The 19701-nt window shown below is 36.2% G+C and overlaps 1 protein-coding gene across 1 annotated transcript in view; it reads right to left on the reverse strand.

Annotated features, from left to right (window-relative positions):
* The window catches only part of RGS22 (regulator of G protein signaling 22), a 123153-nt gene that overhangs the window by 70271 nt on the left and 33181 nt on the right, over nt 1-19701 (reverse strand). The window contains exons 8-11 of the mRNA XM_054590138.1: nt 16920-17541; nt 15228-15389; nt 8035-8209; nt 2263-2387 (exon numbers count right to left, since the gene is read on the reverse strand). Of these exons, the coding sequence (XP_054446113.1) occupies nt 2263-2387; nt 8035-8209; nt 15228-15389; nt 16920-17541 (1084 nt within the window). The remainder of the gene's footprint in view (nt 1-2262; nt 2388-8034; nt 8210-15227; nt 15390-16919; nt 17542-19701) is intronic.

Consider the following 19701-nt stretch of genomic DNA (forward strand, 5'->3'; position numbering starts at 1 on the left):
TTTGTTTGTTAGTTTATTTTGCTCATTAGATTCCACATATAAGTGAGATCATATGATATTTGTCAAAGCAGATTCAATAACCCAGAGTTGAACACAAAAAAAGTAAACCCACATTTAAAGATATTTTTAAAATTATAAAAATTTTATAATTATGGTAAATTAGAGTAAAATTATTTTTAAAAAGCCAAAATACAAAAGTAATACTAAAACAGCTGGAAAAAAGACATGTCTTCAAAAGAAAAACAATTAGCCTAACAGCTAATATAGCAGTCCTCCCTCATCCATGGTTTCTCTTTTCAGTTTCTGTTACTCATGAGTAGCAGTAACTATGGTCTGAAAATAATAGATGGAAAATTTCAGAAATAAATAATTCATAGGCTTTAAATTGTTTGCTCTGCTGCGTAGCATGACAATATCTCATGTTGTCCTGCTCTGTTCGATCTGGGACATGAATCACCCCTTTGTCCAGTGTATCCAAGCTGTATGTGCTAACCCCGTATTAGTCACTTAGTAGCCATCTTGGTTATCACATCAACTGTCATGGTACCATAATACTTGTATTGAAGTAACCCTTAGTTTACTTAATAATGGCCCCAAAGCATAACAATAGTGATGCTGGCTATTTGGATATACCGAAGAGAAGCCATAAAGGGCTTCCTATAACTGAAAAGGTGAGTAGAGAAAAATAAGATATTTTGAAAGAAAGACCACATACACTTAACTTTTACTGCAATATATTGTTATAATTGTTCTATATTTTTAGTTTTGTTGTTAATCTCTTGCAATGCTTAATTTGTAAACTGAGCTTTATCATGAGTGCACATGTATGAAAACCATAGTATATATAGGGTTCTACAACTATCCAAGTTTTCAGGCCCCCACTGGGGGTCTTGAAATGTATTTTCTGTGGATAAATGGGGACTACAATATTGAGGCAGAAACACTGAAAGCAATAAGATAACAAAATAGTCTACAGCCAAACCACACTGAACGCACCTGATCTCATCTGAAGAAAATAACAAAATAGTACCTCAAAGTGCTGAAAGAAAATAAGTACCAATCTATAATTCTATACACAGCAAAAATGTTTAACAGCAATTTTCAATAGTTGTGCTGCAGCATACTGGTGTGCTGCAAGAATTTTTAAAACACGCAATACCTGACTATTTAGTCATGGGCCCCGATGTTTTTCCCTTAAATTGTCAAATAAAAAAATGACAACAGCCAATACAATAGCCATCTGGTATAAGTGAATCAAAATGATACCTATTTTCTGTCAGATCAGCAAAAAATATATCTTTTGGTATGCCACAGAATTTTAGTAATTAGTTTACATGTGCCATGAGAAAAGTTGAAATCACTGATATTTGAGAATGAAGGTAACCACAACATAAATGAATCTTGAAAACATCATGCCAAATGAAACATGCTAGAAACAAAAGGCCACCTATTGTATGATTTCATCTATATGAAATGTCCAGAATAGGCAAAGCCTTAGAGACAGAAGGCAGGTGAGTGGTTACCGGGGCTGGGGGAGGGAGAAATGGGGAGTGATTACTAATGAGGCAGTGCTTCTTCTAGGGCTGATCGAATGTTCTGGCATTATCCAGTGGTGATGGTTCCCTAACATTGTAAACATACTAAAAACTGCGGGATTGTACACGTGAACATGATTAATACGGCGAGTCTTACGTCGTGTGAATTTTATCTTAGTAAAACAATGAAAGTAAAAGAAAAGGAACTAATGAAAGTGAAGTGATCAATTATTAAACACTGAATTATTCACCAGCAGATACCACACCAAAATTAATACCAAGGATATTTTTTTCAGGCTGAAAAGTAATCATGCCATTTTTAAAAAACAAGAAAAAGGATAAATGTATGGGCCAATCTAAATGAATAATATACTCTATTAAATAATGACAATATTATTGAGAGGCTTATAAGTTCTCCAGTTTGTGCAATATTGAATTACTAAACAGGACCAAGTAAGAATGGAGGGCAAGCTTCTCGGAGAAACCTGATTGTATGGCCGATGAGAAACTGGAGACCAGAAGCACCACCTCTTTAAAGTACAAATCTCAGGAGTTCTGCTCCTTATTTAAAGTATACATGGGAAGTATTAACCCCCATCACTAAAGTATAAGTACCTATGTAAAAAAAAAAATCAGTGTATTGGTTTTCAATTTCTATTTCATTTTTCATTTAAAAAAATCTCACCCATTGCAGAAAAGCGCTTGGCCCAGGAAAAGCCGCACCTACCCTTTCTCAATCCTGTCGTCCTCCCAAGAAACTGAATACCAAGTCTCACTCTTCCCAGGGTTTTGATTTGCTGTAGTTGGTTTCTTGGGAGACTTACAAGGTTGTAGGAAGCTGGATTCTTCTTTCTAACAAGTGGTAAAATAATGAACAAAGTGAAAATGAGCAAATTGGAAAGAAAGAAAAAAGTAGGTAGAGAATAAAAGCATAGCTCTGCGCGTATACCTAAAGTTTGTTTTGATTACTAGAAGATTCATTCCCTTATGCCACTGCCTACTCTTCTTCCCACTATAATAAAATCCTTCTTCTTCCCAAACTCCCACTTTTATGAAACCAGTAAGCTGAAACCCCTAGAGCTATTTAACCTCTTATAAAGGAAAGGCCAAAGGCTTTTATTTCCTTACTCACGTCATTGTGAAAAAGGACTCTTTCCTGGAGGAAGAACTTTGTAAAAACTTTTCTTTATAGCTTACTAGGTTTTAGTGCTTGTGTCTGCGTTCCCGTGCCTGGGTGTGGCAGCATGGAAAATGGGGGCGGCAACAGGGGAAGGACGCAAGGACACCAGCGGCCGTAACAGAGACCTGTATCTCAGCAGAGCTATTTCCTTCCATTTAAAAACAAAAAAATCGTATTCATGATTATTGTTCCCATTCTTAAATGTTCTTTATGGTAAAAAGTTTTTAAATCCAGAATATGAGATGCTATGTAATCAAAAAAGTATGAACATCAAAATAAAAGGCTAAACATTAACGTAAAAGGAGAAGAGTTCTTTTTGAATATGGGATATATATATATATATAAATAAATGTAACATTATACAACACTTAAAAGTAAGGACTATGAAAATTATGACACACGTGGAAAAACGCTGACGATAGTAAGACGTAATCAACACAAAAGCATAAGTGCATTGAAATTAAAATTTCACAAGCCTAAGAGAAAATAAATAAATATTGGATAGGCCAAAAAGTTCATTTAGTTTTTTTCCATAAAATAAGAGACAAATTTTTCAATTTCACCAATAACTTGATTTGGAATTTTGAGTATGTCGGCTATCTCCCATGTGGTATAATGTTGATTGTTCTCAGTTAATGACTCTACTTGATCACTATCAACATCAACCAGTCTACCCGACTGGGGAGCATCGTCCATCATAAAATCTCCAGCAGGAAATTTGCAAACCACTTCTGACATGTTCGATCAGTCACAGCACCTTCTCCATACACTGCACAAATCTTTTTCTGCATTTCAGTTGCATTTTTACCTTTCTAGAAATAATAAAGCATAATATGCCGAAAATGTTGCATATTTTTTTCCATCATCAATACTAAAATGGCTACACACAAATTTGCCAATTTTGAAAGGTATTTTTAAAATGAATGCTGATGTGACAGTTGTCACAATACAATCAAACAAAATCATTTCAAATGAAGCTAAAGACAACTAAGCACTACTAGAGCCATCTCACAGAAAAAAAAAAATGAATTCTTCAGCCAACCCAATAGTTGTCTAGAAGTGAGATCAGAATAATTTGTTTCTTCAGTTTCCAAATTTACAGTAGCTTTATTATTTTTATAATTGAAAAAGACGGGTAAAGTTTTCTTATTTGTCCACTTCCATTAAAATTAGAATGTAATATATGTTGTTGGAGAGCAAGAAATATATTTTTGAGGTTTTTATTATCCAGAACAAATAGTAAAATCTTGTGTATATATACTCTAGATTCCTAACAACTATGGTTTTTAAAGAATTCCATAAACAAAGTTAATTACTGAGGTATGTTTTACATATAACTTCCTAGGTATCATGGATCCCATCTGTTTTAGTAATTCAGAACACAGCATGACACTAAGCAGCACTCAATAAATAAGTGGTACCACAGGAAGCTGAGCTTATTAAATGTGTATCCTACAATGGAAACAGCCTGGGTGTACCTCCATAGATGAATGGATAAAGATGTGGAACATATATACATTATAATACTACTCAGCCATATAAAAGAATGAAATCTTGCTATTCGCGTCAACATGGAGGGACTACCTAGAAGGGTATTATGCTAAGTGAGATAAGTCAGAAGAGGGCAAATGTTGAGTCATTTCATTTACATGTGGAATCTAAAAAACCAAATAAAACAGACTCATGGACAGAGTATAAACTGATAGTTGCCAGAGGGTTGGATGATGGGGAGATGGGCAAAAAGGTGAAGCAGATTAAGAGGCACAAACTTACAACATAAATAAGTCACAGGGATGAAATGTACAGCACAGGGAATATAGTCAATATCACAATAACTTTGCATGGTGACAGACGGTTCCTAGACTTCTCATGGTGATCATATTATAAGGTACATAAATGTCAAATCATTATGTTATACACTTGAAACTAATATAATTTGCATGTCAAATATACTTCAATTAAAAAGAGCCTTCTATTCCAGAATAAAAATTTTTTAAAAGTGTTTTATACAAAAATGGTCAAATTCATAGAAAAAGAAAGTAAATGGCGGTTACCAGAGGCTGAGGGAGTAGAAAAGGTAGTTGTTTTAATGGGTGTTTAGTTTCATATTTGCAAGATAAAAAAAGGTCTGGAGATCTATTTCACAACAAAACAAATATACTTACTTTTGAAGTATACAAGTAAGATAGCAAATTTTATGTTATTTTCCACAATAAAAAAAAGTTTTCTTAAAAAGTTTTTTAAGTGTACTATATAGTAAGGGAAAAGCCTAAATTGGAATTTTTGAGCTTCTGGCTCAGGTGAAAACTAGGAGAATAGCTAGAAATTAACTAATGGGGAAAATACCTGACAAAAGGGCACAGTAAAATAGGTGTTAGGTGGGTAAAGAAAACCTACTCTATTGTGATTGTGATGGTAGTTACACAAAGTATACACTTGTCACAATTCACAGAAATGCACACTAAAAAGGGAGAAGTTTATAGCATATAAATTATACCTCAACTTTTAAAATGGGAAAAATAAAGAATTAGAGTGTTTTCTGCCAAGGAAAGACAGAGTGAGATCAGAATGAGTTACCCAACTAGAAAACATCAGTGACAACATATGTGAATGGTACTTGGGAAGCCACAGATCAGAACAGATGAGAGGTCAATGTCATGTTCATACCACTTTTTACATGAGCCAGTGAATAACATTTTTACATGAATAACATTGCTCTGTTATTCAACTTCCTTTCATTAACCATACCACTTACCTTTTCTTCTGCCTTACCTCTCAAATGTTGTACAAATATTATTTATACAAATGTTTACATGTTATCAGATGACATGCTCCCTATACTACACCTCTAAAACGTGTATTGACTTGGTGACCATGTCACTAAGTTACATGGGCTATCAGGGAAGATTAGATTTGTCAGTGGGGTGGCATACAAAAGAGGCCACAAGGTCAAAGGTCAGGAAAATGTCAAGACAATGGATAAGAAACCATTAGTGCATTAAGATGACACTAATTCAAGTGCAGTCCCCAGACCAGCAGCAAGAGCATCACCTGGGAGGGAATTTGTTAGAAATGCAAATTCTTGGCCTCACCCCAGACCTATGGAATCTTGATCTACAAGTGGAGCCCCGGCTAAAGAGAGAATCTTAAAAGCATCAAGAACAAAGCAGTTAGTTACCTACAGGGGCATTTTCCATAAGACTGTCAGCTGATTTCTCAAAAGAAACCTTGCAGGCTAGAAGAGATTGGCAAGGAATACGCAGTCACGAAAAGCAGGGACCTACAGCCAAGATTGCTTTACCCAGAAAAGATTTCATTTATAATGGAAGGGCAAATAAAAAGATTCCCATACAAGAAAAGACTAAAGGAGTTCATCATCACCAAACCATTATTATATAAAATTTTAAAGAAAAAAAGATCAAAACTATGAACAATAAAGTGGCAATAAATACAAATCTATCAACAATTTAATCTAAAACACAAACTAAACAAACAAGAAGGAGAGAGACAGAATCATGCATACGGAAAGCATTTTGATGGTTGCCAGATGGGAGGGGGTGTGGGGGAATGTGTGCAGAGGTGAGGGGATTAAGAAGTACAAATAGGTAATCACAGAACAACCATGGGAATAGAACGTACAGTATAGGGAATGGAGAACTTATACACATGACCCATGGACGTGAACAGAAGTGTGGGGATTGCCTGTGGGTGTGGGGGCTGCTGGATGGAGGGGGAAAAAAGGAAAAAGTGGGACAACTGTAATAGCATAATCAATAAAATAAAATTTTAAAACACAAAAGCTCTTCAGATGACTGTTCCGTATGCTGAAGAACCACCAGCCCATACCAGTGCTTTAAATACCAATCACCTAGGTATTCTATTAAAACATAGCTTCTAAAAGGTGATTCTAGTGTTCAGACATGTTGAGAACCTCAGTTCTAAGCCAACCCCCTAATTTTACAAAGTGACTCTGATCCTTTCCAGATCAATTAAATCAGAATCTCTGAAGGTAGGATTCATGCATCAGCATATTTTAAATGCCTGCTATGTGATTCTAATGCATATGTATCTATGATTAACAAACCACTGACGGAAAAGTTGTAAAATCTCCCCAGCTCTAAAACATTGCTTGTTGGAGTAAAACTTGAAAAGCTATATTACACCTCTTCTTTCTTTTACAGTAAGGTATCTTGAATATAAAGTTTTTTAAAGGGGTTGTTTGTGACTATGACCAATAACACATTCTGTCACATGTTTAAAGGCTACTAAGATTAATAAGGCTATTTCTGAAAAGCAGAACTTAGCTACAGTTATTGCATCTCTGTGCCGAAAATATGTAGCAGTATTTACTTCTTCTGTAAAAGTTAGCTAAATCTTCTTCTCTTTTTGGATTTTTTCCCCCTTATCTTTTTGTACTACTTTATTCTTCTCCAATGTGAAAGAATACTCACTATTTCTAATTCTGCCGTTGCTACTTCTCATTCATTTAGTCAATTTATATTTATTAAGCAACTCTTATGTGCCTGGCACTATTCTAGGTGCTGGGCATGAGTAGTTGACAAAGAAAAATCTCTTTCATCAAAGGCGAAGGCACTAAACAAATTATGTGATCCTTACTACAATGAAGCAAAATAAAGCAGAGCAGAGGACGTAGAGACAGAGGGTGTCGTGCTGTCCTACACAACTGTGCTTCTACAGAAGGGTCAAGGAGAGCCTCTCTGAATCAGTGACAGCCGAGCAGACACCTAGAGCAAGTGAGGAGGAAAGCCACGTGGGTATCTGGGGCAAGTGTGCTCCCCATGGGGGGAACGGCAAGTGCAAGGCGCCTGAGTTTTTGGTGGGTGTGTCCAGAGACAAGCAAAGAGGCCGTGGAGGAGGCAGTGGAGTAAAGTAGAGGAACGTGGTAGGAAACAGGGTCAGGAGGTTAGCAGAGGCATGGACCACTGGGTAGAGACCTTGAATTTTTATTCTGAGGTTCTCAACATGTCTGAACACTAGAATCACCTTTTAGAAGCTATGTTTTAATAGAATACCTAGGTGATTGGTATTTAAAGCACTGGTATGGGCTGGTGGTTCTTCAGCATATTTAGAGAATTTTGAGCAAGTAAGTCACATGATCCTGTATTTTTAAAGGATCACTTTGGCTGCTCGGTGGAGAACAAATTATAGGTTTTCTTCCGTCCTAATTGTTGCAGCATGTACATTAACAACCACCAGAAAGAAAGAGAGAAGCTTATGATGGAATTTAGTGTACAAAACCCAAGCACGGACATTTTACTATAAACTTAATAGAGATCAAAGTATCAGGGTACACCCTACCTGTATATCAGATATCTGTGGAATGCAAGATTTAGGTCTTAATGGCAAAAGGGTTGCTATTTGTGGAAAGGGGTCAACGTCCTTCCTTGGCCTCTCTTGACGGAGGTGCCACAGTTTCAGTTCAGCACTAGCATATTTTGCTGAGCACGAATGGGTAACACAGAATCTTGGTGCCCTAGTGAGAGGAAAAGAAACTTATGATTAAACTACACAATGAGCCTCAAAACTACAAGAGCTTACAAAGTGTGTATTAGTTACCCTCATACCTATCAGTCTTGCCATCCCCTTTTCTAATAATTTCTACTTCCTTTTCTGCTGCCTAGCTTTAAAAAAATAATTTTTCTATGATACATCAACTGCCTGAAATCACATTCACTCATACAAAAAGGCAATATATACTCATACAAAGAAGAACAAATAATTTAAAAATTACATTCAAATTATCATATACATAAGAAAAATAACCTATATACCTATTTGATGAAGGAAAATTTAAAACTTAGAGTTTCTAATAAAATGAACATAAAATACACCTGTGACAATTTTAAGACAGGTTAGTATTTACTTATAGTGCCAAATAAAAACCGGTGGATAAAATTAACACTTTAAATATGTAAACATTTTATAATGCTTAAGTATACTGCTAAAGTTGGTTATGAGTCATATGATGTATTTTCAAGCCTTAAATTTGAAGGTAAGAGTTGATTTTACAATAATTTATATAAATGAAAGAGCAATACTACTGCCAGAAACTTAGGGAAAAGAATGTTTGGCACACTATCACGGCCACACTTAATTGGATAGATATCCTGGTATTCAGTCTGAGGCCTAACTCTTGATTGGCCTTAGGGTTAACTGCAACTGTCAGGAAATGTTGCTAATTGCTGGTTTTCATGCCATAACACAAAGAAAAATTCCCATCCCTTATTTCAGATCCTGGTAGAAAATTACATTCTATTAAGAAAAGAAGAAGATAAATGTTTCCCTGAAGTGAACACAGGTTGGGAGTGGAAGAGAATCTAAAATTAATAATTAGTTTAGGATCAGAAAACATCCTGTAGAGACTGGGGTGTTAACTCTACACTATATTTTAGAACCTATACCTGCAGACTTGGAAATATTCAGAATTACCTATTATTTGCATATCAGCCAGTAAGTGAGCATATATACAAGATACTTATCAAGTAAATCATACATACGCTGGCCAGAAAATCCAAGTGTCTCAATTTTCTGATTCCCAACATTACAGTATATTCATATGACCCCATGAGTTTCCATTACCCCTACCATTTAAATCTTGCATTCATATTTCATTCATTGCATTAATTTTTATTAGCTACTATATGAATTCATCAAATATTATAGAATAAATTTCAGTCAATCCTAAACTGGTGGTGTATTATTTTTCATGATTCCATCATACAAGTTTTCATTATACTACTTATTGTACACATCTTAATTCTCAAGCTCTAGAGAGTAGGAGAAGGTATTGCATTTGCCACATAATACCATTAAAGAAACTGTATGTGTGTGCATATGTGTGTGTATCTCCCAATAGTAAAATGTGTAAAGAAGATAAATAGGCAATTCATGAATTCATGAAAATTGAAATCCAAGTGACCAATAAACATTGAAAAGGTTATCAACCTCACCAGGAAAATGCAAGTTAAAACCAGAAGACATCAATGACACACCAGACACAGTTAAAAATTTTAAAGTATGATAATATTAAATTCTACCATGGATTTGTAGCAATGGGTACTCTCATATTCTGTTTGTGGGAGCATAAGTTGGTAAAACTACTTTGGAAAAATGGATATGTATACAAGAATATACATTACAGCATGGCTTATAATTGTGAAAAGTAGAGAACAATCCAAATGTTTGAAAAATGGCAAATAAATTAAAGTATGTGAGGTCTGTCCAGAAAAAGTCCAGCCATTGTTAATATAATCAGAATGGTTTGTGTGACATGGATGCAAACTGGCGGCCAACAAGAGTGGACTGGAATGTGCATGTCTGAACAATGACGGCTTCACTGTACTAGTCAGTGGGTGCAGTAGACACTGCTGAGTGAGCATGTGTGCTGTGTGGCCCTTGCATTCAAAATGACTGAGGGAGTACAGCAAGTCTACATCAGACTTTGCATTAAGCTTGAACATTCCTCTGTGGAAACTATTCAGGTGACTCAGAAGGCCGCAGCTATGGGCAACTGGTGATTGGTAGCTTCATTGACAACATGTCTGCTCATGCATCACTTCTCATGCACAATTTTTTGGTGAAACATCAATTCACCCAAGTGACTCAGTCCCTCTACGGCCCAGGGTTGGCACACCCTAGACGCAGGGTACAGCCCTGAGACTTCTGGCTCTTCCCAAAACTAAAGTCACCTTTGAAACAGAAGAGATTTCAGACAGTTGATGAGATTCAGGAAAATATGATGGGGCAGCTTATGGCAATTGGGAGAACTGTGTGAGGCTCCTGGGTGCCTATTTTGAAGGGGACTGAGGCATCATTGTCCTATGAACAATGATTCTTGTATCTTATATCTTCTTCAACAATAAATGTCTATTTTTCATAGTACATGGCTGGATACATTCTGGACAGACCTCATATTCATGCAGCGGAACACTATATACAGTAATAAAAATTAGTAATACTCTTAAATGCAATTACTAGGATTCTCACAAATGTTAATGGAAGACACAGAAGGATGTGTACAACATGGTTCCTTTATATAAAGTTGTAAGGCAGGCAGATGAAAATATATGTTTAGAGATTTATTTGCATACATCATCAGTAAAACTATAAAGAAAAGCAAGAATATGATAATCACAGAAGTCAGGACAGTGGTTACCTTTGAAGGGGAGTGAGGGCATGATCAGGAAGGGACCTTCAGGCATCTTGGCAATGTTTTCTTTCTCAGCCTACATGGTGGTTACAGAAGTATTTACTATAATATTCATTGAACTGTTTAAGCCTTAGTTTGCAATTTAAAGAGTACCCAAGATTGTGCAAGATCAAGAAAAAAGGCCCAAAAAACAAAAGCCTGGACCAGATGGCTTCACAGGCAAATTTTACCAAACATTCAAAGAGGAATTAACTCCTCTCCTTCTCAAACTATTTCATAAAATTCAAGAGGAGGGAAGGCTCCCAAACTCATATTACTAGGCCAACATTATCCTAATTCTGAAAACAGACAAAGACACTACAAAGAAAGAAAATTATAGGCCAATATATTCCTGAGGAACACAGATGCTAAAATCCTCAACCAAATATTAGCAAAACAAATACAGCAATGCATCAAAAAGATCATAGACCATAACCAAGTGAGATATATTCTGGGCATGCAAGGTTGTACAACATTTGCAAATCAATAAAGTGACTCACACGTAGGCATAATGAGGGATAAAAGCTATATGACCATATCAATAGATGCAAAAAAAAAAAAAGCATTAGATAAAAAACAGAACCCATTTTTGATAAAAACTCTCAGCAAAGTGGGATTAGAGGGAACATACCTCAACATAATAAAGGCCATATATGACAAACCCACTGCCAGCATTATACTCAATGGGTAAAAACTACAAGCATTCCCCTTAAGACCTAGAACAAGACAGGGATGTCCACTTTTACCTCTCTTATTTAACATAGCACTTGAAGTCCTAGCCACAGCAATCAGACAAGAAGAAGGAATAAAAGGCATCCAAATTGGAAAGGAAGAAGTAAAACTGTTTTTATTTGCAGATGACATTATACTGTACATAGAGAATCCTAGAGTCTACCAAGAAACTACTAGAACTGATATATGAATTCAACAAAGTAACAGGACACAAAGTTAATATCCAGAAATCAGTTGCATTTTTATAAGTCAATAACTAACATAAAGAGAAATTAAAAAAACAATCCCATTCACAATTGCTACAAAAAGAGTAAAATACTTAGGAATAAATCTAACCAAGAATGTAAAAGACCTGTACTCAGAAAATAATAAGACACTGAAGAAAGAAACTGAAGAAGATATAAATAAGTAGAAGTACATACCATATTAATGGGTAGGAAGAATTAGAATCATTAAAATGTCCATACTACCCAAAGCAGTCTATAGATTCAATGCAATTCCTATCAAGATTCCAATGACATATTTCACAGAACTAGAACAAATATTTCAAAAATTCCTAGGGAACCACAAAAGGCCCCGCATAGAAACAACGATCCCGAGAAAGAAGAACAAAGTTAGAGGTTATCGCACTACCTAATATCAAACTATACTATAAAGCCGTAGTAATCAAAAACAGCATAGCACTAGCATAAAAACAGACACATACATCAAGGTACAAAATAGAGAGCCCAGAAATAAACCCACATCTTTATAGTCAATATTCAACAGAGGAAGCTACCATATACAATGGGCTAAAGATTGTTTAGTCAATAAATTTGTTGGAATAATGACAGATATATGCAGAAAAATGAAACTAGACAACCTTCTTACACCACACACAAGAATATATTCAAAATAGATCAAAGACTTAAATGTTAGACCTGAAACAATAAAAATCCTAGAAGAAAACACAGGCAGCAAAATAACAGACACTGCTTAAAGTAGTACTTTATGGGATATATCTCCTCAGGCAAGGGAAACAAAAGAAAAAAATAAATGAATGGGACTACATCAAACTAAAAAGTTTTTGAACAGTAAAGGAAGTAATCAATGAAATAAAAAGACAACCTACAGAAGGGGAGAACATATTTGTCAATACATCTGATAACAGGTTAATATGCAAAATTTATAAAGAACTTACAAAACTCAACACCAAAAAAACAAACAACCCAATTAAGAAATGGGCAAAGGACCTGAACAGACACTTCTCCAAAGAAGACATACAGATCACCAATAGACATATGAAAAGATGCTCAAAGTCACTAATCATCAGAGAAGTGCAAATTAAAACCACAATGAGATATCCTCTCACACCTGTCAGAAAGGCTATCATCAATAAACCAACAAATATGTGCTGGCAAGAATGTGGAGAAAAGGGAATGCTCTTGCTCTGTTGGTGGGAATGCAGACTGGTGCAGACACGGTGGAAAGCAGAATGGAGATACCTCAAAAAATTAAAAATGGATCTGCCTCTTGACCCAGAAATCCCACTCCTGGGAATATATCTGAAGGAACCCAAAACACTAATTCAAAAGAATATAAGCACCCCTATGTTCATTCAGCATTATTTACAATTGCCAAGACATGGAAGCAGCCCAAGTGCCCATCAGTAGATGAGTGGATAAAACAACTACAGGACATTGACACAATGGAGTTCTACTCAGCCATAAAAAAGAAGAAAATTTTACCCTTTGCAACAGTATGAATAGACCTGGAAAACATTACGCTAAGTGAAATAAGTCAGTCAAAGAAAGACAAATACCATATGATTTCACTCACATGTAGCATCTAATGAACAAACTGAACTAACAAGGAAAATGGGGACAGACTCGTAGGTGGAGAGCAGGATGACAGCAGGGGAGGGGGAGGTTAGTGGGTGGAGGGATGAGCAAAAAGGAAAAAGGACTCCTGGACATGGACAACAGTGTGGTGACTGCTGGTAAGAGCGGGGCACAACGGGACTAAATGGTGATCGAAAAGAAAATACAGTGAAGATTCAATTTTAAAAAAGAAAAAAGGTTAAGAGAGGATTCTGGAAAATGTCAACATCAGCAATATTGTCTTTCTACCTCTCAGAATCCCTTCATAAAAGCAGACAGGACAAACAGGTAGCAAAACCAAACACTCATGGGACAACTTTACAACAAAAATGGAAAAGTACTGTTGATACCCACAATTTGGATGGATCTTGGGGAATGATGCTGAATGAAAAAAAAGAGAATCCCCCAAAATATGGAATAACCTGTCACATTATTTCACTTATACAATTAATTAGTGGATTCTAGCAGCTACAGATGAAGGAGAAGGGCAGGGAGGCGGGTGGGCATGGCTGTAAGAGGGCAGTACAAGGGGTGCTTGTGGCAATGTAACTAATTGTTTTGTCATTTTGACTGTAGTGGCAAATTCATGAATCCGTAATGTGATAAAATTTCATAGAACTAACTATACACACACAAAAATCAGTGCATGTAAAAGTGGTAAAATATGAAAAAAAAATTGGTGAATTGTATCAATGTCAATTTCTACATTATAACATTGTACTACAGTTATGCAAGTTGTTACCATTGAGGGAAAATGGATGAAAAGCACACAGAACATCTCTGTATTATTTTTTATAACTAAATATGATCTACAATCATCTCAAAATAAAAAGTGAAATTTAAAAAAGGAAAGTTTCTATTGTATTAGCAATGTTTTATTAAGTTGGGTGATATGTACACAAATGCCCACTATAGTATAATTTATACCTTTCTCTATTTTAAACACATTTTTTAAAGAAAGAAAGAGAAAAACAACATTTTATCTATGGAATAATACGAAACATATAAGTAACTGTACCGAGGTAGGGGATGATGTCCGAGACATGGGCAAGGGACTAATCATAGAGACCTCACTTTCTAACTTAAGGAATCTGAAAGTTTTTATACTGAAAGTTTGAGGGTTGCCATGGAAAGATTTAAGCTAAGTGACGTAATCAGATCCATCACAGCCACAAAGGACAGCTCACTGATCCTCAAGGGGCACATACTTTCTGTGCCCTTTCTCTTTTCCTTGTGTAGGCCCCTCAAGTCCCAGCTCAAAATACTATCTCTTCTCTGTATCCGTGCATTTACCACACTTTTTTATTCTATTTATTTCACATGTATGTTTCTCCCACTAGAATATAACCACTGGCCTTGACCATGTTTTACCCTTGTACCTTTAGCATAGCACTTGGGTTATAGTAACCCAAGTTACCCAAGTAACCCAAGTTGGGTTTAGGGAAATAATAAATCTGTAACTTTAGCTACATGTATGTACACACATACACACACAAACACACACATCAATCTGATGACATACCAACCACAAAAAGGTCAGATGTAGAAGGATGTACTCACAAAATTAAAATGGAGCTTAAGTACTGCCCAGCCTTATTATTGTCATTTTAAATTTCTGTAAGTTCTATATAAAAAAATATATATATATATAACTTGTAACTAGCCTAAGGAAAGTGAAAGCAAGTAACTTTGAGTCACATTATTTTTCTTACCAATACAGAAGTAAGGGTTTTACCACCTCGGTCTGAATATTTCTTAAGTGTTCTTCATTCCACTGAGATCCATCTAGTAGTTTAAATTTTGTTAAGATTTCTGCAGAAAGGTAGCAATCACCACTGCTCACCAGATAGCACTTTTTCATCTTCTCAAGATGTCTACAGTAAAACATATACACACATGGGCACAGTATTCAACCAGCCAGGTATTTTCACTTCTAAAATGCTTGAGACAAGGAATGAACTATCTCAAAACCAACACTCAATTACAGGGGTACCAGTGCGGAGATGAAGATATTTCTCACAGTTCGGGGAAGGAGAAGGGCATTTTTAGCAGGTTGAACCACCAGCCGTGCTGAGACAAGCTGTAAACCCCAGGACCCGTGAAGGTGACAGTGCCCGAGAAGAGATTCTGCAGATGTGACTAGGATTTGGGGGAGATTATCCTGGATTAGGCAGTTAGCCCTAACGTAATTGAAAAGTCCTTCTGAGAGGGAGGAAGGAAGGTCAGAGTCATGCAAACAAAAGGTGAGGACAGAAACAGATGTCAGAGAAAAGCGACGACTGTATGCTGTGGGCTTTGAAGATGGAGGAAGGGAGGAACCAAGGAAAGCCTGTGGTCTTCAGAAGCGGGAAAAGGCAAGGAAATGAATTCTCCCCTAGGGTCTTCAGGAGGAATGCTGCCCTGCATACCCGCTTTAGACGCCTAACCTCCTAACTGTAGGAGAATAAATTTGTGTTGCTTCGAGCCAACAAATTTGTGGTTATGTGTTACATAAACAATAGGAACTAATACAACATTGACCCTGAAGAACCTATGTCGTTGCTTGCATATAACTTCCCTGATATGTCTTGAGAAGTGCTAGTGGCCTTCCACCCAGGATCAGTCAGGTTGTGCTTCATTATCAACCGTTTGGTAACCCCTGCTCTTGTAACTATGTACAGCAATGATCTGAATGTCACGGAAACAACAGGAATTACCCAGTCACTAGTACATACTCAGTCAAACCCTAATGGGAATTGCAATCTACTGTAGCTGATCTTCACAGCAGATCAGGAAAACACAGTCAGGATAAAGATTTTTCTAAAGCAGGGTCCCCTTAGGGTTCTTAAGACTCACAGTAAAATCTAAAACATGTGGAGCAGCCAAACAAAGGCCTGCACCCCATCAGACCTCCAAGAGGCTGGTTATCTGGAGGATAACCAGTATGATATTTAGCAGATATCTCATTCAGATAGAAATTTTAAGTGGCATCCAACTAAAGATCTTCGAATTTGGTACCAAGCAGGCTGCTAGGAACAGCGGCCCTTACTTATGCTGCCACAAGGCATCTTTTACGTAAGGTATCTTATGCCAGTGTGGTATATAACTGATAATTTTTTCCATAAAAATATATCCCTGCATTGTAATAAAAATAAAACAGAATGATTAATTTGAAAGCAGGCTTAGAATCTATGGGAAGAAACTTAGGCAAACCCAAATAATTACTACTGTTAGTATTTGAAAGCTTTGAAATCGTACTAATAGTGAAATCAATATTATTATAATAACTGTTATTGTTCATTCCGCCAAAAGTACAAATTATGTTTTTTATATTTATTTCAGGCTTTCTGCCTGTCCTTAATAGAGCCAAACTAATAGTCCACAATTTGTTTTTAAAACTACTGAAAAATAAAAAATAGAAATACCTTTGATGTCTTCCAGCATCCTTGAGAACTTTTAACCTCTCAATATCCATCCATAGCCACCAATATCTCTCCCCTAATGTACCTTTTATAAATTCCTTAAATCTTTCAAACTCCTTTCTATTGTCAATGTGGTAAGTTTTGTAAGAAAAGCACCAATCAGCCCTGCCTTCTGATCCAATGCTCTCACTCTCTGAACTTGTTTCTTCTAACATCACTTCTGCCTTCTCCTTTGTGGGTTGAATTGCTTCACTTAACAGAACATTCTCGCCAGAAGGAAGCTCAGGATGCTCATCAACTACCACCTCTGTGACATTTTTGAAATTTATATAACCCGGGCAGTCTATAAATGACTCTCCAAGAATTTGATAAACTGCTGTTTTCAAAATAAAGGCTACGTAAGATCTTAAAAAGTCTTCACAGGTTGAGAAATGCACTATCAGGCTTTCACCAACATCCAGTTGCTTTTCAAGGTATTTTCTCAGAAGAGCTTGGGAAGGCGTGTCTTGTAGAGATACAGACCCGTCTTCTTCTTCTTCTTCTTCAACCTCAGAAATTAATCTAGGGGTTTTAGATGGGCGCCTTTTCATTCTGGGGTGAACTCCATCATCAAAGATAAAACTCTCTGCATTAAATTATAAAAGACTATTAGATCCGATATGAATACAGAATATTTTTTTTACTATTAACTAGATATTATAGAGCCAAGATGGCAAATGAGTTTATTATCACAGGTAGTGACTGCATGGACCAGGTCTTAAAGAGGAGTCTAAAGCCACATTTGGGACCCGGAGAGAAAAAACTTCCAACAGGGATTAGGCATGTCTTCCCCGGATGTGGAAGAGAATAAAAGGGGAAGATGACCTAAATATCTTGATATCCCTAATATAGAGGATCTTCAAAAAAGACATATAGCTGAGGGAGGGAAAGAGGGAGTGGGCAAGGGAAAGTGGTGGGGGGTAGGCAGAGACAAATGTATTTGAAAAAATACATTTTAAAAATATATATATATAAAATAAATAAATGTTAGAAAAGACATATACTTTAAAATTTAATATTTCAATATAAAAAGGCCAACTCTGTTAAAGAATTGGAATTTGTACATTAAACAATTGTACAGGCATAGCTCATTTATTGTTTTTTACAAATTGAAAGTTTGTGGCAACTGTGAGTGAAACAGGTCTACTGGCTCCATTTTTCTAACAGCATTTGCCCAATTCGTGTCTCTGTGTCACATTTTAGTAATTCTTGGAATATTTCAAACTTTTTTATTATTATTGTACTTGTTATGGTGACCTGTGATCAGTGATCTTTGATGTTACTAGGGCAAGAGCCTCCACCAGCAAAAACATTATGACTCACTGAAGACTCTGATGATGGTTAGCATTTTTTAGCACTAAGGTATTATTAAGTTAAGCTATATCATTGTTATTTTAATATAATGCTATTGCACCCTTAATAGACTACAGTATAGTGTAGTCTATTATATAACTTTTATATGCACTGGGAAACCAAAAAAACATGTGACTCATTGTAACATTCACTTTATTGTGCTTGTCTAGAACCCAACCTACAATATCGCTGAGGTATGCCTGTCTGTGCTTTAATATCTCATGTTGTATGATAGATTAATATTAGCTACCATAGATGATGAGACCATAGATAAACATATCAAAACTGGGAGTCACATTAGCAATTTTTAAAAATTCACTATTTCATCAGAAAGATTCAATTACTGTCATACTTAAAAACTATCATTATAATTACAAAATGGCATAAACTATTTATAAAAGCTAACACATACAAATGGGTTGTTCTTATACTTTTTCTGAAGATAGAGTCTTCAGTGCCTATACTCTTTCTTTCAAAAATCGGTGAAATGTCCAAAGCCAGCGCTTTCGCACAGCCCATCTGCCCCTCACAATGCCACGGATCGGGAGAGCAGCTGCCACCTGCGGCCCACGCACCTCAGTGGCCACGTTCTCAGTGATAGATTTCAAGTCTCAATCAACTGGAAATGTTTCACTGAACTGGAAATTTTTATTGAAAGTAAATATAACAAATGTCCCCAATATGGAGAGATTAGCCTTTTGCAAACCCATGAAAAGGTACTGGGTACACACCCAATCCACAGAACTGGAGGTAGGGCGCAGGCTGGCATCTCCCCTTACCCTCTGCCGCTTCCCTTTCTCTTCCTGTTTACGATCCTCCCTATCTTTACTCTCCAATTTTCTACTCTACTACTTCAGGGAAACTGTAAGAAATCTATAAACTATAAGAAATCTACTAGGGAGATTATTTCCTCTTCACCTACATTTAGATGCAAGTCTAGTGAATCCAGATTTACAATCCCCAGAGGCTGCTTATCCTTTCCAAAGGAATTAGGTAAGAACTGTTAGTAAACTGCTGAGTTCCTCTCCTGGGTCACATAGCTAGATTTTTTTTTTCTTCAGCAATATCATAATATTTTAATAACTCCCATTTTTGGACAGTTCCTTCTATTTTTATGAAAAGTTTATATCATCCACAAAAGTTCCCCGCAGTAGAAACTTATCTGCTTTGTAAGGTGAAAAACAGTCTGAATGTAAAAATAGAAGGAAAACTCAGGTTCCATGAATGACTATTTACTGTTAAGAGGAGATAAAGGTTGCACCCACTTTATTTCAAAAGCTTAATAACAAGAATTTGTAAATTGTGATAGGAGATCAAGACAAGACAAACATTTATTGATGTCCTATTAGGTACCAAGCACTAGGCCAGACATTTTCTATACATTTAGCATGTA

Source organism: Pteronotus mesoamericanus, unplaced genomic scaffold (assembly GCF_021234165.1).
Source record: "Pteronotus mesoamericanus isolate MK-2021 breed Mesoamerican mustached bat unplaced genomic scaffold, CSHL_Meso_final scaffold_174, whole genome shotgun sequence".
In the NCBI taxonomy this organism is placed as follows: Eukaryota; Metazoa; Chordata; class Mammalia; order Chiroptera; family Mormoopidae; genus Pteronotus; species Pteronotus mesoamericanus.